This window comes from Polypterus senegalus, chromosome 5 (genome assembly GCF_016835505.1).
Source record: "Polypterus senegalus isolate Bchr_013 chromosome 5, ASM1683550v1, whole genome shotgun sequence".
Taxonomy (NCBI): Eukaryota; Metazoa; Chordata; class Cladistia; order Polypteriformes; family Polypteridae; genus Polypterus; species Polypterus senegalus.
The window spans coordinates 204443857-204471109 of record NC_053158.1 but is presented as its reverse complement, the minus strand read 5'-3'; the positions used below and the strand labels follow the sequence as shown (position 1 = coordinate 204471109).

At 42.9% G+C, this 27253-nt stretch overlaps 1 protein-coding gene across 1 annotated transcript in view; it reads right to left on the bottom strand.

Annotated features, from left to right (window-relative positions):
- Nucleotides 1–27253, bottom strand: part of si:ch73-173p19.2 (V-type proton ATPase 116 kDa subunit a1) — a 165890-nt gene that overhangs the window by 18658 nt on the left and 119979 nt on the right. The window contains exons 14-15 of the mRNA XM_039754151.1: nucleotides 23857–23975; nucleotides 440–656 (exon numbers count right to left, since the gene is read on the bottom strand). Of these exons, the coding sequence (XP_039610085.1) occupies nucleotides 440–656; nucleotides 23857–23975 (336 nt within the window). The remainder of the gene's footprint in view (nucleotides 1–439; nucleotides 657–23856; nucleotides 23976–27253) is intronic.

The window sequence follows — 27253 nt, the reverse complement described above, 5'->3', positions numbered from 1 at the left end:
TTACTATTTGTGATTGGGACCCTTGATGATCTCATAAATTTTTATGCATTGATTGTGTATTTTCAAGTCTTATTGTCCACTATGTATGTATTTGTCCTCCTGTCCTAGAATCGCCACTGAGTGTCAGCTAGCAGCCTTTCCTATTACAATGCAATACCTTTAACACTAGGGGGCGCCATCATACAAATGGCAAGTCATTCAATCAACTAACGGCAAATGTCCGCCTGCTCTATCTATTGACCTTTGAGATGAAAATTCCATGCAGCAATGATTTATATTGGAAAGACTCTCCAATGTTGTAAAGCTTCAGCGTTAGACCCGTCATTCACCTGCCCGTCCAAGCAGCTGTGACATCGACAGGTTGCTGGGACTTTCTAACCATCAGGGTGTCATCAGAAGCAGAACACCTTGCTGAGTCCAAACGGCCGATGCGACCTACCTGACTCCCGTAGAGGAAACTGTCCGAAGACTCGGGATAGCTGAACATCATCATGTTGATAAAGTGAAGAAGGATGCTAGGGGCTTGTCTGGAGGTTGATGATGGTACAGCACACCACTTGAAGATGATCAGGAAGACCAGATACCCAAAGAGTGCCAGCATGAAGGTGACCTCAGGCACAAACTGCACTAGGATGTTCCGCGGCTCCCTGAAATGGCTGAGAAGAGATGAATAAAAAGAAGGGAACGTTTAAAGAGGACCACCACACGTTTCTTCCTCTTGATCTCCTCATCAAACTCTAAATCAGTGACATCCACAGAAAATGGACTTTAATAAAATGGTGAGGGTGAACTGTGATGGGCTGGCATCCCGTCCAGGATTGATTTCTGGCTTGTGCCTGATGCAGCCGGACTCCGACTGTCTGGACTTGGGAGTGTCGTACAGCGTCATGGGGCTGCGTTCAAATTCACTGAAATCTGAGCAACAAGCGGGTGAGGGTCTTAGATACACAGATAAATAGGGTGGGCACAGGCTCGGAGGGTACGACACACACGTGCAGGCATTAACTAATGCTTGGATGGCAATCGGGGGGCACCTGCACCCTCATAACAGTAATAAAAAGGAGCCTGAGCAGCACCGAGAGGTGGAAGGGAAAAAGGAAGAATGGGTAAAGTGAAAGTGGCAGAGAAGGGCAACTTCACGGAGGAATGGGGGCAAGCAGTGGGCACAGGCGGCACACGATCAAAGTCAAATTTAAGAACTTACAAGACAGAGAAATAAACGACGAATATGACGAAACACAGAAACAATGAAAAAGGGCATGGAAAGAAGAAAACTGGCAAAACTGCAACCCCGTAAAGCAGGGGTCCTCAATCCCGGTGCTGGGGGGCTGTGGGTGCTGCAGGTTTTCATTGCTGCCAGTTTCTTAATTAGAGCTCACTCCTTGCTGATAATGAAACTTGCTATTTAACTCTACGCCTTGTTAGCACTTTCATTCATCAAAGACAAGTTTTAGCAACATTGTATATCGGGGTCCTTGATTACCATCCTAGGGGTCCGCAGTGGCTGCAGGTTTTCATTACAGCCAGTTTCCTAATTAGAACTCACTCCTTGCTGATAATGAAAAGTTGCTATTTAACTCTATGCCTTGTTAGCATGTTCACTCATCAAAGACAATTTTTACTTAGATTGTAGATCAGGGGGTCCTCAGTTACACTCCTGGGGGTCTGCAGTGGCTGCAGGTTTTCAATGCTGCCAGTTTCCTAACTCGCTTCTTGCTGATAACGAAACTTGCTATTTAACTGCGTGTGCCTTGTTAGTGCTTTCATTCATCAACGACAAATTTTAGTTACATTGTAGATCAGGGGGTCTTCAGTCCCGGTGCTGGGGGTCCGAAGTGGCTACAGGTTTTCATTGCAGCTACTTTCCTAATTAGAACTCGCGGATAATGAAAGTTGCTATTTAACTTTGCTCCTTGTTAGCGTGTTCATTCATCAAAGACAAGTTTAAACTACATTGTATATCAGGGGTCCTTGATTACCATCCTAGGGGTTCGGCCGGTGGAAAACCAGACGGTGTTAACGCTTGTAAATATTCTTTGCGATATTGTAAGTTGATGTTTTCATCTTCTGCACCATCACCACCAACTGTTTCAGAAGAGTCTATTGACACGCATTTAACCAATTTGCCGTGTAACAGATTGACAATTTTGTGTGTAAATTCGTTTGACTTCATCGTTTCGTAAGAAAACGTAAACATTTATAAGAGCTGAGAGCGCAGGGACGGAGTCTGACAAAAGCATTGACGGCATTGAGAGGTGAGAGGACCGCATGTGTGGGCCGTGAACTGGAAATGGTGAGAGGAAGGCGAGACTTGAGAAGATCTCTTGTCAACAGTCTTGTCTCATCTCAAGATTTTCTTTTATAATATTATATATATTTATTATAAAAAAAAAAAATAAATCCTGGGGAGAAACATTAGGGTGTCGAGATGTCATCTTCACATGAAGATCACGGAAGACACTTAAAAGACCTGCGAGACTAAAGAGATTGGCACCGGAGCGTCTCGCGGGGAACTTAAACATGAGGCAGTGTGCCAAGAGATTGACCCAGGACCGTCTTGCGATGACGTACACTAGCGGTTAAGCGCTGAAGCTGCACAAGGGGGAGCATCGAATAAATGAACAAGGCATCAAAATTACTTTTTTACATTTTTATTTCAAATTTAAATTTGCAAGCATATGATCACAACGAATGCATTATAACTAAAATTAAAATGAAACATTTCTAAGGCACAGATCTAATGACTACAATGTGCCTGCTTTAAAGTACACGGCCTGTCCAGGTCTGGTTTGATATTCGAGATACGACACTCTGAGCTCCTTTTCTATTTGAAGTTTGTTTCTATGACGAGCGGCGCCGATGCTGCTGCTGCTGCTTTTATAGTCGCGTATTTTCAATCCAGAAAGTTCGAGATGTATCGGTATCTGTCGCAAACATTCAGGTAACAGTAGATCAGGGGCCTCATGTATAAACGGTGCATACGCACAGAAATGTTGCTTAAGAACTTTTCCACGTTCAAATCGCGATGTATAAAACCTACACTTGGCGTAAAGCCGCGCACTTTTCCACGGTACCTCATGTCTTGTCGTACACAAGTTCTCCGCTCGGTTTTACAGACTGGCGGCACCCAGCGTCAAAGCAGTGCTACTGTTCTTGTGTGGTTACTCTTTATTTTCCTGACGCGGCTTTATAAATACACTGAAACTAACCGCATATTGTTTATTAGTGTAACGCATCTGATTGTAATTAGTCACAATATAATGGTCCAGGGAACAGCCATAGTATTCTAAATACCAGAACTGCTTTAGTGTTGTTACTCTCACTGCACCTTCTTCTTCTTCTTCTTTCAGCTCCTCCCGTTAGGAGTTACCACAGCCGATCATCTTTTTCCATATTACTCTCACTGCACGACTCGGAGTATTTATATCACTGTATCTGAGTGTGAATCTCAGCAGCAGCTGATCGGAAAGAGAATTATCGGTATACAGCTTTAAGGACACGCTGTCTCAGTCACGGCAAAACGTTTTAAAGCCTTTCCTGTACGGACCTCGCGGTTCACAAACAGTTTAATCCCAAGAACTTTAAATGCACTCAATCACTGCTCCTTGTAGAACTGTTAGGACTTATAAGTACAATCACCCCACTGTAAACTTGCACTACAGTTATAATATCTTACAACCTGAGCCACTTTATAAAGCGTGTATTTACATATGATGACGATATCATTTTTAAGGTGAAATGCAGTAAAATATGTTTGTTAAATTATACACATAAAACTTTAACTTCATTTAAATAATCTATATTCTTCACTGGGAGTGTCGTGAAGGATAGAATAATTAAACATGTACTACGGAGATATTTCAATGTTCTTTAAACGTTTTGAAGAATCGGCTAAGCTTACAGATGGCTTAACGTCTATTACAGAGCTGATTGTGTGGCGATCGGTTACTTGGGGAAAGAAAAGCAAGGACTGCAGTGACGGCTACGCCAACATATATTGAATATAAAACAGAAAGATAAAATAACAACACAGCTAAAAACGCAGAGACAAATTTTGGCAGAAGTTAAATGCTTGTGTCATGAGCACGAGGCGGCTATGCAGTGTCTGCAACGGACGTGGCCATCCACCGTGATAAGCTGCCTTACTGACGGGCGGGCGAAGGAGCCACCGATTCTTCCTCTGCCCAGTGCCACCACAAGCCTAGAGCCGCCCCTGAGTACTGCTGCAAGAAATTATTTCATCGAAGTGAAACTCACATTTAATAACGTGCTTTAACTCCTATCATCATGAAAATGACATCACCTATACATCTCAGTATTTTAGTTATTCAGAGAGCTGTAATATCACAAATGTAATGGACTCTGTGTCCAGTTGGAGGAAGAGAGCCAGTTTAAGAAGCAAGTAGTGATTCACACACATAGATCACATACGAGTAGAAGATCAAATACAAAACAAAGCATTTAACGTGCTACTTTAATTACGATGTGATTTGAGAAACTGGTTAATTAAATGATTTTAAGATGAAGTTTATGATGTTCTACTTTAATGACAAAATAAACCACGTGATTAAAGTGGAAATGTCGAGATTGAAGTTGACATTTCGTGTTTTTTCCCCACCGTGTGCCTTTTTTCTCTGTACCCTAATAAACTTTCATATGACACTCAGACGGTGGGCTTACGGCTCTTCTTTCCACGGCGACTTTGATATGTGACTTCTTTTTAATTTCTGGCACTGTGCGATTTTGTGAATGTGAGCTTTCAAGTTTCTCCAACACGCTATGTCACTCGATCAACTTCCTTTTGTTGATTATTCCACGGTTTATTTGAACAAATAGTATGTTTTTCCTTTGCCTCCACGTGGTATTCGCTGAAATTCTTATATTTTCCCCCGTGCTTTTCCCATTGTCTTTTCACAGAAGGCTGCGCTTAAGGGCGATTTATATTGATTTGCATATTCAAAGAGGCATAATTCTGGGAGGAGTTGGGGCGTTACATAATGCGCGTGCACGAGCGTTAGTTTTCACGCTGATTGGGATTTATGTAGCAGAAGAACGTGGAAGTTGGAGTACGCACAGATTCCTGCATCCGGATTTTTCTGTGCGTAAACACATTTCGGCTTTAGTGCTTACGTCATGTTATAGTGCGAGTTCTACGCACGGCGTTATACATGAGGCCCCAGGTGATTATGCGCCGTGACTGCACCCCATTGGCAGCGTAGCCAATATTGCCAAATTGACTTCAATAATTTACTGCCTATTGGGTTATCTTCATGATACAACTAACAGCGGTATAATATTTGTCGGAACAAAATACGTTCATCTCGCGCAGATTGACTTCATTGGTGTCCTCGCTTACGAGATTTCTAAAAATTAAAACATTTTTAATCGTTTCTTTACATAAAAAAATGATTAAATAAGAATAAATAATGTATTCATTGTTTTTGGGATTAGAATTACTACCAAAAACCACACAAGGCATTTTAACAGTTATTATAGCACTTTTAAAAAAAAAAATAAATTGCAAATATTTCATCGAAGTTAGCCGAACACATGCAATGCAAATCTTATGGAAGTAAAAATGATAAGATACTGCGACATGACACCGCACGAGTATCATACCTTTGTTAGTTGTATCGTGGGTTATTCTCATCTATCTTATATTATGCAGGGGGCACAGAATTATTCCAGGTAGAAAAGGGAGGCCACGAAATACGAAAGTTTGAGAACCGCTGATGTAGAACATGAGATTCTTGCAAGACACGCCATACTTATAACTAAATAAGAGCCCGGGCAGCAAAACACTCAATCGTTTAGAGGCTTTGTGCACACGCAGATCCAGGGTCTCAGCGCATATAAAATGTATAAGGACAATACATTATAAGTGAAACGTAGACGACTAAGCAAAGAAGAAAGCAGCGCGGAGAAAAGAGACTCAAAAGCGTTGGAGAGAAAAAAAAAAGAAAACAAATAATCTCTGTGCAAATTCAGAAAATAAGGAAAGTAATAATTAGCCCAGAACAAGTGGAATTGAAACAAAGCAGGTCCAATCGGGCTCAGGATTAAAAGGCAAAGTAGGACTTCATAAAGACGTTCACAAATGTTGGCACTATACACATGCAGAGCAGGTTAGAGATTATGAAAGCAGTGGAAATCGAAAGGCTCAAAAAAAAAAAAAAAAAAAGATGGCATGATACACATATGGAGAAAGTTAAAGAATATGAAAGTAGGAAAATTAGAAAGTATAAAAAAAAAGTAAAGCTCACAGGAAAACAAACGGAAATTATTACTCGAAAAAAAGGAAAATAATCAGCACGGACCAGGTGTCATTGAAACAAAAGCAGGACAAAGCAAGGTCAGAAATAAAAGACAAAGAGTAGAAAACAAAGTAAAACGTCGTAATGAGGTTAAAAAAATAAAGAGGGCCAAACACATGCAGCGCAGGTTAGAGAAAATGAAAGCTGGAATTTAAAAGACTCAAAAAAAAAAAAAAAAGTAGGCGCGAAACACATGCAGAGCAAGAATATGAAAGCAGAAAGAAAAAAGAAAGTAAACATCGCATTAGCACAAAGAAAGAGGAATTATTACTCTGAGAAATAACGCAACCTGTCCAGAATTAGGGTATAAAGTCATTAAACACACACGTCTCACTGACCTCATTTAAAAGATTCAGCACGTTGGGACTCGAAAGATTCCAACTATTGTTTTTAACGAAGTTCTGAAATAAAAGTGAAACTAATGAAATAGCAACAATTCAAAGAAAATCTTAAAAGTGTGTATCCGGAAAACCAAACACAGGGGTTGGCAAGCGAGCAGAGTGTGTGTATATATATATATATATATATATATATTGTCACACACGTGCACATGGGAGGCAGCTAAAGGGCTTAAATGAAGGCAGTTCTGAGGCATGCTGGGATGTGGCAGAGTGCACTGACTCTTTTTCTCACTTCCCTGTAGACCATTCCTGGGAGACTCCACCTGGCTCTCTTGACATCACTTCCGGCACCGAACCAATGGAAACAGACCTTAACAGCTCCAGCCCCCCTGATGTCACATCCGGGCCTGATCCAATGAGCGATGAACACATGCCCGATCCTTATGACCTCACTTCCTGTCTTCCCCTTTAAAAGCCTGCCCTTTTCCCTCAGTCTTGTCTTGGACTAGTTGTATGAACTTCAGTGCTGTATCTTTATAAAAAGAACGACTTTGCAGCCGGGTTACGAGATTATATGGGTGGCTGCCCCAAACCTTTTACTGAGTATGTCTCAACTTTGTGACATTATATATATATATATATATATATATATATATAAATAGATATATAAATAGAGAGAGAGAATTTAAGTCTGTGTACAGGGTAACAAAGGCGCTATATAGGCACCTGACCCAACACAGATGGACACAGAGGCACATATAAAAACCGAGAAACTTTTCTTGTTCTTCACCTGTGGGGTTCGTCGTCTTCCCCGTAATCCCCACAGGCACAACACGGTCCTAAGTGTACAAACAAGCACTTCAAACACAGCACACTACTCCTACTCCTTCTCCTCCTCCCGACTCTGGCCAACGAGTGGTGGCCGCTGGCTCCTTTTATTAGGCACCCAGAACTACTCCAGGTTCTTGATTGCCGACATCCGGCTGCATTTCCGGGTGTGGCAGAAAGACTTCCCATAAGGGCTCAGCAGCTCTTGCTGTAGTACCCCCTGGCAGCGCCTACAGAACACCACAGGGCTGCACCAAACTCCAATTCCCATGAAGCCCTGCGGGAGCCTGAGGCACCACTGTAACCCCAAGCCAACACAGGGCGCAAGGCAGGAAACAAACCCCAGGCAGGGCGCCAGACCACCGCAGGGCCCACACACCAGGCACACACTAGCGACAATTTAGAATCGCCAATGCACCTAACCTGCATGTCTTTGGACTGTGGGAGGAAATCCACGCAGACACGGGGAGAACATGCAATCTCCATGCAGGAAGACCCCACGTAAAAAGCCATTTGTTTAAAAATCCAGTTTTTTTTTTTTTTTTGCCTTTTGTTATTTATTGTTTCCATACGCTGTGGTGCCAACTGCCCTTGAACTGACTGCACACGGAGGCCAACGCTGATGCTGGCAGGCCGGTCTAGTGCAGAGGCTCAATCCCAGGGACAATGAGGCTGCAGTGCTGCAGGGGGCGCCAGTGGTCATGAGCTGGCTGCTCAACGAATGTACGGCGCGGACTGATCAGCTCCAGCATGCTGGCAAATTGCACTGGGAACCGAATATAACCAGTTGCAGCGGTTTAAGGGTTAATACAATTAACGTCGTGGGCCTGTATTTTGTATTTTCTCTAAACAGCTAGAAAGCTGCCTGCTCCTGTCAGCTCAAGACCACCAGCTTTCACTTACAGCGGCCTTACCCCCACCCCCCGACCCCCAAAAAAAGGATAAATGACAAGAATGGGAAAGAAAAAAAATTGCAATTACACAAATGCACCACTAGATGGCAATATGACACGTAAAACGCCATTTGTTTAAAAATCCAGTTGTTTTTTGTTTTTAATTCTCTTTCCATACTCTGGGATGCCAACAGAGAGAAGGCAGCAGAACTCAATTCAACGGCTCGGACCATCTCAGTTACAAACTCAACCTGAAACATTAACCACTGAGCCAGCGTGCTGCCCACCTTGATTTGGGATCAGTTATATGGTGAAAAGAAAAGAAAGAACATGTGAGTGCACAGTCAGGTTCTGCAATGCATTCCAAAGAAAAATCAAATCAAATACAATAAAATTCCTAATTTACGTCCCTCTGTATGTTTACTCGTAACCCCCTCTTGTAATTTCTCTACTTCTGAAACGGAGTCCTTACCTGATAGGATGACAGATGTGAGCTGAAAACATTTTGAAACAGCACATAGAGGTTAGTCTTTTGTTAGTATAAGACACCCCAGTTCTTATTAACAAAAGCGTTATTTTTAAATTATTATTTATTAAAGTGCACAAACTGATCAGTGTTCAGTGATGAAAAAAGGTGATGGCAGCAAATGGTACAGTGAGACAGTGGGCACCTGATCCCGTTGGGCAATTCTAGTTATTCCACTGGTTGCAGCGGTGGGATAGATGAAAACAAAAGAAAATCACTTTATTCTCATATGTGCTATTATAGAGTTGCCTTAAAAAGCTGCTCGTTCATAATATAATTTTTCACAACTTTTCAACATGAATTTATGACTCACTTTCTGCCTCAATGATCGCGTTCTCTTTGGAATTGCTCGATCTTCAGATTGCGGTTTATGGCGCGCATCTCGCCAAGACAGAAGCGGGGTACGCAGCGCAGCCATCCAACGTTAACTTCAGCTCTTGCAGAATAAGCTTGAACTGTCATTCGATTTGCATAACTGGGGGCGCTTCCATATGCAGATCTGATGCTAGATAATTTTGCACCCTACGCCAAGCTTATTAGTGCGCCAACCCACTATTCGGTAGCCACCCTGTGTGGCTGGGTTTTTCCCCCACCTTATGGTCTGCGCCCTATTAGAATGCCTAATTTGCCTTAATGTGAATTTCCCTTTGGGATTAATAAAGTATCTTCCTGTCCACATGGACATTTGAACTGAGCATCGTTCTGCTGTCAGTAGCGTAAGGTGAGCGCTGATTGAACGCCAAGGGTTTTTCTGCTCATTACAGCGACTCAGATAGTCCACATGGTCCTCCATAACAGGTGTCACCAATCCTGGTCCTGGAGGACCACCGTGGCTGCAGGTTTTCATTCTAACCCTTTTTCTTAATGAGTGTCCCGTTTTTGCTGCTAATTAACTCCTTTTTCATTCATTTTTATTGACTTGCTCTTGAAGACTCAGACCCCTTAATGGTTTCTTTTTCCTTAAATTAGCAGCCAGGCTATAATGAGAGCCAAAACAACTGGTGTCCATCATACAATATCTGAAAATAAAGAAAGGTCTCAGGAATGAGGATCTGCTGAGGTCCCCAAAACATTTTAACAGCACTCTTAGAAAAGAGAAAAATCAACAATTTTGGAAATGTATGCTAATGCACCCTGAAAGCAGAAACAAGCCACGGAATTAAAGAACGGGTTTAATTAACAAGAAGACTCAGTGCCTAATTAAGCAGCTGGTTGGAGTGAAATTGGTTGGAGTTTGAGGCCCTGACATAGGTGGCCTTCTGTTGGCTCACTCACTTCTCATTTCATTTCTGTTTGGGTGCCATTTAAGGAAAGAAATTAAGCAAATCTTAAAAAAGCAATTCAATTAAAATGAATTCACAAGAAGTTAATTAGCTGCACAAACAGGGCACTCTTTTTTTTAAAAAAACCTGCAACCACGATGGTCCTCCAGGACCGGACTTGGCAGCCCCCGCTCCATAACGGTAATTGGACGAGATGTGAACGCAGTACAGACGTTTTCTCCGCGCTCATCGGGATCTGGGCAGAAATGGACGCCATCAAAAGCAGCATGCAACGTTTTTTTGATGCCATCCGAACGAACATAAGTGGTGAAAGCCCACATGGACGGTGTGATTCGTTGCAATGAGCAGGAAAACGCCCGATCTGTGCTCACCTGACGCTCAGTTCAGCGGTCCGTTTGGACACTGGACAGGGCCTAATGGTGGCGCCGTCCCTGTCCATATGGCCTTACCACACAAACACAAACGGTGCTTGCCGAGACAATAGAAGATCAGTTACGGACGATTAAATAAAAAAAAAAAAACTGCCATGTTGTACCCGCATCCGTTCCCGAGTAGGCTGCTGCGCTCACAAGGCATGTTGCTTTTCCGCTACTTTTTCTCGGTTTCTTAGGACGCAAAGAAGGCGCGCTTTTGTGCCCGTAAGTAGCCAATAAGGAGAAAAGAACACTTGAGCGAATGGGCGGGGCTTGAGCCTCAGTCTGTGCACGTCACTGGTCACTGCCGGTCTTTATCCACTGCCGGTTTTTTGCACCCTTTGTAATGCTGCCCAGACGGACACCTTAAAAATGAATAACAGGATTAAGAAAAGTGATGACTAGAAGAGGAAAGAAATGAAGTCAAAGAATAATTCAATAGGAAGGGGAGCACTGAAAATTCGGAGAAGAAAAGGACGAAACCGGCAAACCATTTAAAAGATAACAAGCCACGGGGAGCCAAAATGTCTGATCCAAAGCTTTTAGAAGGATTGGCATTTTCTATGAGTGGTCCTCCACCCGTGGGACGAGTCGTCAGTTTTATAGCTAGAGAACAGGAGAACAAAGCACGGATTGTTCCTCCGCTGAAAAGGTTAATAGCGGTGGCATCCTGAGATCTTTAAAGGGATTATCGAGCTTCAGAGTTAATGGGTTTAAGTATCGAGAGCACGCTTTACAGAAATTACCAGCTTTAAGCTCCTGAGAACAGAAGTAGCTTTTTACGGCAGGAGAAAAGGTGTGCTAATGTCGTCTCCAGCAGGGCAATTAGAGCAAATCAGCGGCGAGGAGACGACGAGCCGAAAGCGGCGCTCAGCAAAGTGCACATCTTAGGGGTCTCAGCTTGTCTTTTGCTTTCATTTTTGTAATTTTCCGTGAGATTGTATCTCGTGTCGATAATTTACAATGCATGATCTGCCTAACAATACTCTGTGAAAGGCGCTATACACAATTAATTGACGGAATGGATCTGGCCTCATGAAGTGTATTATAAACGATACCCCACTTTTTCACTCTTACACCCTATTCTTCAATTTACTGAAACCAGAATTAGAGTTTTGGGCAGCGGGAGCCTATCAAGAGGCCATCCATGATGGGATTCCAGTCAAACACAGGCAGGTCTGGTTCAAGCCTTGTTGGGGGTCCTAAATAGAAATCTCTGTCTTCTCGGTGGGGTGCTAGGTGCTGGCTTAGCTTGTGTATGCCAGGGAATGACCCTGATCACAGGATGGTCACTTACAGTGGTCAGCTTAGAGTGGGCTGTCAGGAATGACCTGGACGTCCTTGACAGAGTGGAAGAGAACTGATGAAATGGAGAAAATCCCACCCAGAAATAGAAAGAACCCAGGAATCCAATGACACAAACCACTGCTTCATTGTGCCCACCCTCATGATTTATAGAAATGAATGTGCACCAAACAAAATATAGTAAAATAAAACACCACGTGATGGCACTCCGCTTGAAAGGCGCTACATAAAAGACCAAACTGATTCATTAATCTAAATTTTGTAGTTTCCTAAACTTGGTCTTGTGATTATATTTGCTTTGTAAAACATCACAAATCACTGATTTAAGATTCAGATTCTTTTAAAGTTTGCCTTCTTATGTTTCTTTTAAAAAAGACCTTAACCAGTGAAATTCTTCCTTTAATATACCATATAACCCATGGCCACTCTCTGGCATCACGACTCGGGAGTAGAAATGTCTGAGCTGGAGACATCTGTCAGGAAATTTCAGAGCATATTTATCATAAACACGGGCAACATCATCTATACAAATAAAAGGCAAAGCCCTCACTAACTCACTCACTGACTCACTCACTCACTCATCACTAATTCTCCAACTTCCCGTGTAGGTAGAAGGCTGAAATTTGCAGGCTCATTCCTTACAGCTTAACTTACAAAAGTTAAGCAGGTTTCATTTCGAAATTCTACACATAACGGTCATAACGTCCACCATGTTCAACTTTATTATTTATGGCCCCATCTTCACGAAATTTGGTAGGCGGCCTCCCTGCGCTAACCGAAACCAATGTACGTACTTATTTCGGTGGTATGATGCCACTCTCGGCCACCATATTGAACTTTTCAACGGTCTTTCTTACTTATGGGCCCATCTTCAAGAAATTTGGTACACGGGTTCCCAACGCTAACCGAATCCTACTTACATACATATATACGTCCATAGCCTGCAGCTCGGTCACCGTCCCCATCCCAACTCCTCCCGTTGTTGGCTGCCGCCTATATAAGGCCGTCCGTCACTCCGGTCTCTACATTCCCTTCCTTGCTTCGCCACGGGATTCACGTCTCCCTGCTGATAACTACAGCCTTTTTATTTAATCCACGGCTTCTCCGCTGTTTTATTGTTCGTTTATTACGATTATAGTTATTGTGTGGGTATTTTAGACTTACTTTACATTGTTCAGGTACCCATTTCCTTTATCATTCCAACCGTACCCCCATTAACATGTCTATCGAGGTGATCACCATCGATCAAAGAACTGTCACTTACCGAGTGGTTTCCATGCCCAGAGATGCCGCCTGCCTTTTCCATTCTCTGTGTTACATATTGCACGGCCATATCAGGCTCACTCTTGATATCCATTGTGTCTTATGTATTGAATGACTGGACAGGTTCAAGGTGTGGACTGATGATGTACAGGAGATAATTAGACTACACAGGAGCACTAGAAGAGTGAAATGCTTAAGCCCTTCACCTATGGATCTGCATGTGAGTTGATGGCTGCCTCTGAATTGTTCGGTTGTCGCTTTCAAGTGTACTGAAATGGCCAAATATTTTACACCTTTGGACAACAGCCAATGCCTCTTAAACATCTTAGATTGACAGGTGACGATTTGAGTAGTGGACACTTTGATGTTTATGAATGTTTAAACTCTCAAAAGCTGGATGTGAAGTTATCAATGAAACTGGTTGTGTGCTTACAACGCTTGACAGATGCTGAATGTCACTTCAACACCACAAGTCCTACAAATACTGTCGTCATTGAAACAAACCATGAAACTCAAACCGATTATGACAGCAGCAATCCAAGCTGTGAGATTTGAGACAAGATTACTGTTCACATGGCCGACTGTACGTTACATGCTCAGAGTAAGCTCAGCGCACAGCTTGGTCAGATTACAACCGGAGGGCCGAACTCACAATGTGGTATACAATTACATAACAAATTATTATTGGTATATTTTCCCTCAGTTTAAAAAGGTTTAATTTTCTTCTTAATAAAAAATTTAAGGCAGTATTTTGCTAGTTTATATATAAATAAAAAAGAGAAAGAGGTTGGCTATTAGCAATGCAGTCTTCTGTATTTGAGTATCTGCCACCTGCATGGTTGGGACTATAAATATACATTCACCTTAATAAAGGAGAAGATTCTGTCCTGTTGCTGTGTCTCTGTCATTCCAGTAGAAGTGCACATCACAAACATTTTTAGTAATAATAATAATAAAAATAATAGTACATTTTATTTATATAGCACCTTTCCTTGATAAAGGTACATTGTATTTGTCAGTCCAACAGATGGCACATCACAGACTTTTGTGATATTAAAATGCAGTACATTCGTCATTTCAACAGATGCCCCATTACAGACATTTGAGATAATAAAATGCATTGCATTTGTCATACCAATAGATGGTGTATATATCACAGACCATGGGCCTTTCGTTCTGATAGCATTGTGATGTTCTTGTATACATGTTACTGGGACACGGAGCAAGTAAGGTATGGGGCAAATACTCAGAGTGCTAGAGGGCTGGCAGAATCGTGGCTATCAAATGCAAACTCCATTAACAGACACTTGGGCTTGGACCCAACATATGCAGGCTTAAAAAGAAAAACATATATGCTTATTAAATAAGACTTTTGTGACCAAAATCCTCAAAACCCCACCTTATTAATGCATCCCCCTCACACCTACCTACCCTCCTTACTGATTTGTGTTTATTGCCTTTGATTCCTGTGTCTCTAATAATTTTCCTCTGATGATGACACCTAGTAGACTATTTTAAGATACATGACTCATTTTCTCCCTTTGTGGAATTCTTGCTATATATATATATATATATATATATATATATATATATATATATATATATATATATATATATATATATATATATATATATATATATATATGAGGTGGGCAAAAAGTAGGTTTACAGTTGTGAGTAGGCAAAGCACACAGTTTATTCTATAATTATTATTTATGTATTAATTTGTATTATTATTATTTATTTATTTATTTATCACACATGACCCGTATCTTAAGCGCACTGTGCCATTGTGACATTCTTTTGAGTTAATAAAGCTATTGTAATAATCACAACCTGCATATCCTTATCTATATGGACAACTGTAAACCTACTTTTGCCAACCCCTGTGTATAATAAGTCCCTTCATGCTGCGCCTCTCTGACGCTGACATCCGAGGTTCGATTTCCGCAAGGGGAGCAATGGAGTGTGTACGCCTGATGAGCCCAAATGAGGGCGAAACACGTGTCACGTACTCTTTGCATTGTTTGACAGTAAACTATGCAACATTCTGTGATCTTGCAAATGAAAGAGGGCCCCCGTGGCAGATGTTTGCCAACTGGCAGACCAACCACATGCGTTACCTGGTAGGTAATCACCTATACAATGAGATCGGGACTCAGACTACAAATGCAATGAATATATATATATATATATATATATATATATATATATATATAAAATTACATCTTGTAAAGCACCTCGTTTGTGACGCGTAGGACTACTTAAGGGCTTTGGTGATGGTAATTATCCTCCAAACCAGGGGTCGGCGCTGTTGCTTAACAGCCTTTTCTCATCCTCCCTCCCTCTGCAGAATGGAAGATTGGCAGCCTTAACACCACTGATATTGTTTTAGTCGGAGGAGCCCCCATAGTCACAACAAATGTTCACACTGCAACTGGAACCTGGTGGGACAAAACTTCACATTTCCTTCAGAGGGCTCTTCACAGGGGGACATTGTCATCTGAACCTTCTGTATTGACAGCCTTACCATCTCTGACATCACTTCTTGTTGTCCGCCCTCTTGGACCCGCCCCTTCCTGCATGGCTCATATTAAACCAGACCCTGCTGCCATCTTGTGCCAGTCCCTTTTTGACTTCTGTCTGTGAAAACATACTCGCATTTTTTTTTTTTTTCATATTTTCATTTCAGTTTTTTCCTTGGGGTTCACTACGGTGCCCCCAAACCTCTTTCGTTCTCTTTGTGCTTTTAACTAAATGTTATTGTTATTATCTTATTTTCCTTTTCTTTTTTTTTTAAATTTTGGCCTTGTTGAAATACCTGATTTGTGAATCTTCCTAAACTCTGCCGTGCTCCGGTGCTTGCTCTGTAAATGGCACACGGCATGGCCTCGGACGTCCGGTTTGAGCAAATGTAGACGTGTACAGTTTATGCAAGCAGTTTTTAAGGAATGACTTAATTGCAAATTGAAAGTTAATCAATGTCATTGTATGTGCAATAACTGGCTTGGTGATTTATTTTGCAATAAAGGATTTCTCATTTAAACGAGAATGCATTTGTGGAGCCAAATGAAAGTGTGCGCCGTGTTTCATATCACAGTGATATTCTCTGGGCATTAGTATGGGGCTGTTTTTAATCAAAATCCGTATGAAGCAGATCGGCTCGCTTTGACAGTTTTATTAAAATGAGAGAGAGCTGAAGCCTTGCTGCTACATAAATCTATCTACAGTGTGTGCAGTGTATATGTGAAAGGCGTGGAATGTTTAACAAGTAATATATTCCCCAAAACTACAAGATAATAACAATAGAGACCATCACAGTATTGTGATAGGCTTCTCGGTTTAAGAAGTGTGAGGGACGACTCGCGTTCTTACCTGGCTGGGACGCCCCTTGAGGTGGAAGGACTAGGGAGGGGGACAGCTGACGCAGGGCTTTGCCTCCTCCAGTACACCTCCAGGCTCTGATCCCCGCGTGGGTGCCCACAAGTCATGCTGGGTATTGTAGTTATCTGTACTGGCTAACCTCCTTAAGGGGGCCACCAGGGGGAGCTGCGGGATGTGACTCCAAACTCAAGTGCTTCAGAGCTGCAGCGTCATGTCACTGATAAGCCATCCATCCATCCATCCTCTTCCGCTTATCCGAGGTCAGGTCGCGGGGGTAGCAGCTTAAGCAGAGAGGCCCAGACTTCCCTCTCCCCAGCCACGTCTTCCAGCTCTTCCGGGAGAATCCCAAGGCGTTCCCAGGCCAGCCGGGAGACATAGTCCCTCCAGCGTGTCCTGGGTCTTCCCCGGGGCCTCCTCCCGGTTGGACGTGCCTGGAACACCTCACCAGGGAGGCGTCCAGGAGGCATCCTGATCAGATGCCCGAGCCACCTCATCTGACTCCTCTCGAGGAGCAGCGGCTCTACTCTGAGCCCCTCCCGGATGACTGAGCTTCTCACCCTATCTTTAAGTGAAAGCCCAGACACCCTGCGGAGGAAACTCATTTCAGCCGCTTGTATTCGTGATCTCGTTCTTTCGGTCACTACCCATAGCTCATGACCATAGGTGAGGGTAGGAGCGTAGATCGACTGGTAAATTGAGAGCCTTGCCTTACGGCTCAGCTCCTTTTTCACCACGACAGACCGATGCAGAGCCCGCATCACTGCGGACGCCGCACCGATCCGCCTGTCGATCTCACGCTCCATTCTTCCCTCACTCGTGAACAAGACCCCGAGATAGTTGAACTCCTCCACTTGGGGCAGGATCTCTCCCCCAACCCTGAGAGGGCACTCCACCCTTTTCCGGCTGAGGACCATGCTCTCGGATTTGGAGGTGCTGATTCTCATCCCAGCCGCTTCACACTCAGCTGCGAACCGATCCAGAGAGAGCTGAAGGTCACGGCCTGATGAAGCAAACAGGACAACATCATCTGCAAAAAGCAGTGACCCAATCCTGAGTCCACCAAACCGGACCCCTTCAACACCCTGGCTGCGCCTAGAAATTCTGTCCATAAAAGTTATGAACAGAATCGGTGACAAAGGGCAGCCCTGGCTGATAAGCATTCCTGGGAATTCGATGAAAGGGATGAGCCAGAGTCGGGAGGAAGGTGGGCAACGTTAGCGAGGCGGAGTGGAGCAGGCAGTAACTAGGAGGAAGAAGACAAAGAGTTGTGCCTTTGCTTATACTTTATTATAATTGTGGCTGTGCTGGTGGGAAACGCTTGAAAAGGAAGAGTTTCCCACGAATAAACACTCTTTGCCTTTTACACTTGTGTCCCTGCCTGTTTGCGATGGGTGTTTGGGGAGCTGGGGCGCCCCCTGGTGTCCACACAAGTAAGGGGCCAACATCACTAACCACTGCCAATCAGGTCTGATGAATGTGTCAGACAGAAAGAGGACTGCACAAGCACAACATGGCACAGCACAGTGGTAGGTTTAACCTCATTAGTGTTATGTTTACCTCCCAAACAAGTGGGTCAAAAACATTGAATTTATCTCTCTATTATTAAAAAAAAAACCCTGGCGAGAAACAGTAGGGCGACGAGACGTGATCTTATAAGATTACGGAAGACACTCAAAAGACCCGCGAGACGAAAGAGACTGGCCACGGAGCGTCTCGCAGGGACCTTAAACATGAGACTTTGTGCCAAGAGATTGACCAGGACCGTCTCGTGATGACGTAGAACATGAGATTCTTGCAAGACGCGCCCTACTAACTAAATAAGAGCACGGGCAGCAACAGAATCAGTTGTGTAAAGGAGGCTCGGAGCAGGCAGAGATCCAGGGCTCTCAGCGCATATAAAGCTTATAAGGACAATACGTTATAAATGAAACGTCGACGACTACGCAAAGAAGAAAGCAGCGCAGAGAAAACAGACTCAAAAGTGTTGGAGAGACAAAAAAGAAAAAGAATAATCTTGGTGAAAATTCAGAAAATAAGGAAAGTAATTATCAGCCCGGAACAAGTGGAATTAAAAAATAAAAGCAGGTCCAATCCGCAGGTCCAATCCACACGCAGAGCAGGTTAGAGAATATGAAAGCAGTGGAATTCGAAAGGTTCAAAAAACAAAACTTTGGCACAATGTGGAGAAAGTTACAGAATATGAAAATAGGAAAATTAGAAAGTAGAAAAAAAAGAGAGTAAAGATCACAGGAGTGCAAACAAACAGAAATTATTACTCGAAAAAGGGAAAATAATCACCACGGACCAGGTGTCATTGAAACAAAAGGAGGATAAAGCGAGGTCAGAAATAAAAGACAAAGTAGAAAACAAAGTAAAACGTCATAAAGAGGTTAAAAAACAAGGAGGCCAAACACATGCAGAGCAGGTTAGAGAAAATGAAAAGTGGAATTCAAAAGACTCGTAGAAACACACGCAGAGAAAGAGACAGAATAGGAAAGTAGAAAAAAATGACAAGTGTCAAAACAAAGAAGGTAAAGATCACATTAGCGCAAAGAAAGAGAAATTATTACTCGGAGAAATAACGAAAAGGCAAATAGAGATTGAATATATGGACACAGGTGATATGTCAGAAGAATGTAAATATTGTAAGTCAGAGAATTTCAAAAACATGGTTTACCTCGCATGCATTTATCGGTTACTTTGCAAAATAAAATGATGAACTGCTGATGATTTCGATCGTGTTGTCTGTGCTGAAATTCCAAACAGAGAGACCTGTCCTGAATTAGGGTACAAAGTCATTAAACACACGTCTCACAATCACCTCATTTAAAATACTCCAAAGATTCCAACTATTGTTTTTACAGAAGTTCTGAAATAAAAGTGAAACTAATGAAATAGCAACAATTATAGAAAAAAAAAAATCTTAAATGTGTGGATCCGGAAAAACAAAAGCGGGGGTTGGCGAGCGAAGCGAGCAGGGGGCAAACACCCCTAGTTTTTCTACAAGAAAAATGTCATAATGTGTGAAAGAAATATGAAAAATCAAAATGTCAACGCAAACGGGGTAGGAAAGGTGTGTGCCCACCGATGTACAGATCTGGATTTAGTGCACGTCTTTCTTGTGACATGTTTTGAGATTGTCAGCTGAAGTCACAAATGGGAGTGTCGACACACGTTTCATTGTGTATTTCTATTGTCATATTTTTGCTGTTGCTTGTACACGAGAGGGTGGACTGTATGATAAGGCGCTATATGAGCACTGACACTGGAGGCACACGTAAAATAAATGAACTTTTTATTTTTGTTCACCTGTGGGCTACGTCTTCCCTGTACCCACAGACACAGCACAGTTCCATAAACACACAAAAGCACAAGCACGATTGTTCTCCTTTAAATCCTCCACTCCTCCCTAGCAGTTTTGTCTCCCTCCTCCCGACTCTGGCTCCTTGAGTGGTGGCTGCTGGCTCCTTTTATAAGGCACCTCGAAGTGCTCCATTTGCTTGATTACCCATTTCTGGCTGCATTTCCAGATGTGGGGAAAGCACTGCCCATAAGGGCTCAGCAGCTACTGCTGCAGCACCCCGTGGGGCACCTGCGGATCACAACAGGGCTGCACCAAACTCCGACGCCCATGAAGCCCTGCGGGAGTCTGAGGCAGAGGGGCTGCCATCTAGCGTCCCGAGGGAGGTATTGTGTAACATATACTGAATGTCAGTGCCTGATCTGCACGATCAGTGCCTCCCTTGTGTTATTGTAGGCTGCCAGAGTGTAAGCCTTAGAGACGTCCATATTTCACCCTATATGAACATTGACTGGTGTTGCATTATGAACTGTGGTAAGGGGACTAGCGACTTTCTTGTCCTCCTACTTCATTGCAATCATTTGGCCTTTGTGCCATGTAGATACTGCACCCCACTGCAGCGTCACACAGCTGAAGTCACCAGACATATCACGGCGGTTCAGTGGCACATGACAACATCAGGACAATCTGGACGAGAACAGGTCATGCAGCCCAACAAAGCTCTCTGGTCCTGTCAACTTGACTCCTGCAAAATAACATCAAGTCAAATTTTGAAAGTCCCTAAAGTCCTATTGTCTGTCACACTATGTGGTCAATTATTCTACATGTCTGGGGTTCTCTGTGTCAAGAAAAACTTTCTAATGTTTGTGTGAAATTATCTCTTAACAAGTTTCCAACTGTGTCCTCGTGTTCTTGTTGAACTCATTTTAAAGTCACCGTCTCGATCCACTGGACTAATGCCCTTCCTCATTTTAAAGTCACCGTCTCGATCCACTGGACTAATGCCATTCCTCATTTTAAACACTTCAGTCAGGCCTCCCTAAGGCTCAGCTCTTTTAGTCTTTCCTTATAACTCATCCCTTGTAGCTCTGAATCAGCCTAGTCGCTCTTCTCTGGACCTTCTCTTGTGCTGTTATGTCCTTTTGTAGCCTGGAGACCCAAACTGCACCCAGGACTCCAGATGTGGCCTCACCAGTGTGTTATAAAGACTTGAGCAGAACCTCCTGTGACTTGTACTCCACACATCAAGGCGCTATATAACCTGACATACTTTTAGCTTCTGAACACTGTCTGTCAGTTGATAGGTGTTACATTCACTATGACTCCTAAGACCTTCTCATAGGGCGTACTTTTGATTTTCTGACCTCCCATTGTGTATTCAGTCCTAAGAAGAACTAAACTTAATGCAAACGATGGACTCAGCTCTGTTAATCTTTCCTCATAACCCATCCCCTGTAATCCCATATTCAGCCTAATTGCTCTTCTCTGGACCTTCTCTTGTGCTGTTATGTCCTTTTTGTAGCATGGAGACCAAAACTGCACACAATACTCCAGATGAGGCCTCACCAGTGTGTTATAAAGACTTGAGCAGAACCTTCTGTGACTTGTACTCCACACATCAAGGTGCTATATAACCTGACATTCTGTTAGCCTTCTTCATGGCTTCTGAACACTCTCTGGCAGATGATAGTCCACTACAGCTCCTAAGTCCTTCTCATAAGGTGGACTTTCAGCTTTTCAGACCTCCCATTGTGTATCTTACATTTTTACGTTTTACGTGTAACTCTTTACATTTACGAACATTAAATTTCATCATCCACAAATCTGCCCAAGCCTATCTGCTATCCAAGTCATTCTGATGATTCAACGGATTCTTAATTATCTGCTAATCCACCTGTCTTGGTATCATCTGCACACTTCACCAGCTTGTTCTTTAAATTCCTATCCAAATCATTTATATTTATTAAAAAGAGTAGTAGCTGCAGCACTGCCCCCTGCTGGTCACCATTCCTCACACTGTCACCCTCTGCTTCCACTTCTGCACCCATCATCTTGAGTTGCCACTTCTTTTAGTTTGATGCCCAACCTCTCACGTGACACCTTATCAAATACTTTCTGAAAGTCAAGATCAATAATATCATCTGCTCCGTGAGTATGGGAAAGGTGCCACATTTAAATAGTATGTATTATTATTAGTATCATTACTATTATTATCTGTTCCACTTTGATTGTATGCTTTTGTTGCCCCCTCATAGAATTCCAGCCTAGTCTTGGTGATCTGTTTGACTACAGCCTATTTACTCACAACTGCTCTTCTCCCTCTACAATTTCTAAATTGCTCAGTTCCTCCTTAGTAGGCCATGTTATCGTCACCCAACATGCTCAGGCACAATGGCGCCAGTGTCCTTTAACACTTTAACCCTTTCACCACGTATGACACAGGTCGTGCACCCTGGGACCAGGGACCCTTTTGCCATTTTCCTTAGGCCAGGGGTCTCCAACGCCAGTCCTGGAGAGCTACTGTGGCTGCAAGTTTTCATTTTAACTCTTTTCTTAATCAGTGACCAGTTTTTGCTGCTAATTCACTATATCCCTTTTATTTTAATTGACTTTTGTTGAGACTCTGACCGCTGAATTGACCTGCATGTCCTCTCTCCGCACATCCATAAACCTTCTCTTAGGCTTCCCTCTTCTCCTGTTCCCTGCCAGCTCTATCCTTAGTATCCTTCTCCCATGATACCCCTCATCTCTCCAACTTTGTCTACCAACCATCCCACTTAAGCTGACCCTTTAATGTCCTCATTTCTAATCCTGTCCATCCTCGTCACGCCCAATGCATATCTAAGCATCTTTAACTCTGCCAACTCCAGCTCTGTCTCCTGTGCCACCGTCTCCAGCCCATATAAGAGAGCTGGTCTCACTACCGTCCTGTAGACCTTCCCTTTCACTCTTGCTGATATCCATCTGTCACAAATCACTCCTGTCACTCTTTTTCACCCATTCCACCCTGCCTGCATTCTCTTCTTCACTTCTCTTCCACAATCCCCATTACTCTGTACTGTTGATCCCAAGTATTTAAACTCATCCACCTTCACCAACTCTACTCTCCTCATCCTCACCATTCCACTGACCTCCCTCTCATTCACACACATGTATTCTGTCTTGGTGGTCCTACTGACCTTCATTCCTCTCCTTTCCTCCTCATATCTCCACCTCTCTAGGGTCTCCTCAGCCTGAAGATCACAATGTCATCAGCAAACATCACAGTCCACGGGGACTCCTCTCTAATCTCATCTGTCAACCTGTCCATCACCATTGCAAATAAGAAAGGACTCAGAGCCGATCCCTGATGTAATCCCACCTCCGTCACTCCTACAGCAGACCTCACCACGGTCACACTTCCCTCATACATATCCTGTACCACTCTTACATACTTCTCTGCCACTCCCGACTTCCTCATACAATACCACAACTCCTCTCGAGGCACCCTGTCATATGCTTTCTCCAGGTCCACAGGGGATGCACAAACCAGTGTGTTTCTTTATGCCAGTCCCAAGCCCAGATAAATGGGGAGGGTTATGTCAGGAAGGGCATCCAGTGTAAAATTTTGCCAAATCAATATGCGGACAACAATACAAATTTGTTGGGTAGCTAATTAAGAAAAAAAAAATAATTAAGGGGCCTGAGTCTTAAGTTGTGCATTAATTCAAATTAAGGCAAAAGAGTTAATTAGCAGCAAAATCTGGTCACTAATTAAGAAAAGGGTTAGAATGAAAACCTGCAGCCACGGTAGCTCTCCATGACTGGAGTTGGAGTCCCCTGCCTTAGACATAAACTTTATACCATGGATGAAACAGCCACACTGTGCAAGTGAATTTATATGAAAAAGGTGCAATAATAAATCAAATGTGTTGCAAACATAACTGTACAGCGCCAACATTAAACTCTTGAGACATCCAATAGCAATAATTGACTTGTCGCATTACAAGTGACATTGATACCTACATGTAGTTTCCTAGGCTCAGCATGATTCCAAAAAGCATGTGAACCACACCGAAAATCACCGACATCTTCATCTTGTAGGAATTCAGAAAGGCGAGCTTATTTGAAGAAAGGTTCCAGATCTAAAGAGAAGGAGAGGAAGACAAATAACAATTTGGCCGGTCAGTCACTTATCTCCCTTTCATTCATTTATTCATTATATCGTTTCCAGGTCCACTCCACGGACCATGTGGTCCTTGTAATCAGATGCTAGTATCTGATGCGTGATCAATGGACTCACTCAAGTAGTGACGGGTGATTCACAAACGATTCGTTCTTTTTTGGGCGATGCTTTTCGGTGAATTGTGAACACCCGAATGTTCCTGTAGGGGGCGATAGCTCCCTAGTCAGAATAAGTTCTTTTTGTAATTGCGGCGTTTTAAGTAACCGAAGACTATATAGATATGATATTAAAAGGCGATATCCCTCCCATAGCGATACGGCGGTAAGAAATCGCATAAGAGAAAATAACTTAGCTTTCTTTACTGACGATTTACACGGCATTACAGATAAAGGAAGCCATAGCAAGACAATTACCAAGGTGGGATCTTAAACTATACAGTCTGCCATTTTTCGTCGCTGCGCTTGAAGGCTTTTCAGGACGGATGACGATATCACCCATCCGTCCGGCGGCTTCAAAGTATTTGGCCGATGTTCAAGCCTTTTATACTGTCTTCTCCACATGCAGGCCCTTACTTAGGTACCAAACAAGGCCAGGAGAGGATTCCATTTCATCTCTAACATACAGAAATAGTACAAAGCCCATTTTCGTAATTGTACCCTTCTCTCTTCAAATGCTTGCCTAGCAGTTCTAAATGCTGAGAGCCACTGTGTGCTAACTTTGGCTTGGCCTGTACATGTGAGTGGATTTATAAAATAACTAGCGACTGGGAGCCTGATCAAATCGGGCTACAAATTCTACGTTTGTGAAATCCATACTTTCTCTGCAAAGAATTATTTGTTTGTTTTTTTTAAGTCCTTGAAATGATTTTGTTATCATGGCACTGATTTGTGCTCTAAATGGACCTTTGTAATGAAGAGCTTCCTGTTTAAACGGGGCTGCGAGACGTGAACTCAGCTCTTCGGTGCACCTCATTTGATTTTTTCTGGCAGACAAATTTTCAAAACAAACTCTAATCAGAGTCGGAGTAATAATTACGTTGGCGTAGTCATTTTAGATCTGAGATCGGCTAACATTTGAACAATGACCGTTGTTAATACCAAGCCGTCATTACTCAGTTTGCCAATAGACGTCAGAAGGACGGATGCCAAAACTGAACTGCCCAGAGATAGATTTTGATGTACCAAACAAATGGTGATACGTTCTAAATTACGGAGCTGTCGAAGTGTTTAAATCAGTCGACGATGTTAGTCCTGGAAAGTACGCCTCACCAAACCAACGTTCCAGAAACCAACCGAACTTACTGTTATCTGCTCGAACCAACACCGACTTACTATACTCGACTGTCCTTTCTTAGCCAATCATTCAATACCGCGTCTGCGTTTGCCATGTTATGTTCTAACTACAGAGGCAGAGTCCCATTGCATGGTTCTAACTTGCATGGAATCGAGGTATTGACGTGAACACCATATATACGGATAGTATCAAATTATATATAAAGGTTATTGTATAGAGCACAGTGACATTAAACTTATATTCTTATTACAGCGAACGACTGTGGGAGGGCTCAGGTAAACGATGGATCAACATGAACCCCTCAGCCCTTTCCACAGGTTGCTTCCTATAGCTTGGTGTCTCCCATCTTGTATTTATAATCGACATGCCCACGTATCACGCTTTATACGTTTTTTTTTTTTAATTCTTTTTATTGATTTTAATTACAAACAGGTAACATTCCATACACTCAAGTCAAAATTAACAAATCAACGCAACTTTTCTACACTGAATTGCATTTTCCAAGTGTTTGCCCAGTTCTAAAGATGGCAAATGTACCCCTTTCAAATTAAATCTACAGTACGATACAGAATAGAGAGGAAAGTGAAGGACTTGGAATGCTTTCAGAGTCCGCTGTTTGTCACTTTGCGATGTCACTTCTGTTCTTCCATCCGTCTTGTTACAATTCAGTGAGATGGGGAGCCGCAGCCTACCGGATAGCTTTGGGCACAAGGCAGCAAACAATCACCAGTCCATTGCTGGGCACACTAAAGTCCCTCATATTTAGCCACTATGTTATATATAAACGTCTTTGCATGGAAGTGTGCCTGTCTGTCCAGCCCGGAAGCGAGAGGGGGAGTCGGCATGACGGCTCCGCCTCCGAGGAAACAAACACTTGCTTAGCCGCTAATAACACAAGTGGGGCCAACACGTCAGTAAAATGAAACCTCCAACGAAAGACAAAGTTGCTAGGCTGCTAACATCGGCAAAACAGATATCCCTTTAACATTTCCTCCTGCCGCTGATGCACAAGCGATGTGAGCACGGCGGCAAAACGAATCCTCCTAGGAGAGAGACGCCCAGTTCCTTTGAATTACCTGATATCTCTACATTTCAATTTTTTTTCAAGGACCCCGGGCTTTTTATAGCACCGTCTTACAAAGCTAGTTATTATATAATTCCGTTAACATAATCTGTGCATCTTTAGTTAGCGTGAAGAAAATGGCTTAAAAAGAAAAATGGGACAAGGGGAGAACATGCAAACTGCACAGGCTCAGTGAGAAGCTTGGATTGAAACCCAGGACTCCTAAACCAGTAACCCCACTGCACTAACTGCAGAGCCGCCAGGCAGTGGTGGCCTTCTTCTGAAGGCCGATGTTACTCGGTGAGGACCCCCTGTACTCTCCTGTGCCACCCTACTTTCAATTACCTGTCACTTACAAAATTTCTTCTCCACATCCAAAGAGTCTTCATTAACATTTATCTATATTCAGATTTATAATACGTAAACATTTAATCAATGATGCCACTTCAGTGAGGGGCTCATTAAAAGCTGCAATCAGCCACCGAGTCGCTTATTAAGTAGAGAGCCAGCATTTACACAGCGATGATAATTTAATTAAGCCTTTCGTAATTCCTATGAACTTTATTTAAAGGTTTCTTCTACATCACGTTAAGTATGATGCTCTCTATCTATTTACTGAACCCAAGATATCAAACCTACCATGGATGGACTGGGGGTTGAGGCAGAAAATAAACTTGGGCAAAGCAGCAGTTCATCAAAGGGCACCATTACTTATACTGGGGTCAATGAAAAAAAAAAAAATGACATCAGTCTGTGCCCATCAGGCAGCAGCACTCCACAGAGTGGGTGAATGTGGCAAGATGAGGGTGTGGCAGCAGACTGGGTGTGGAAAGGCATTGGACCAGCAGCAGGCTGGCTAATGTTTGACTGACACCAGGCAG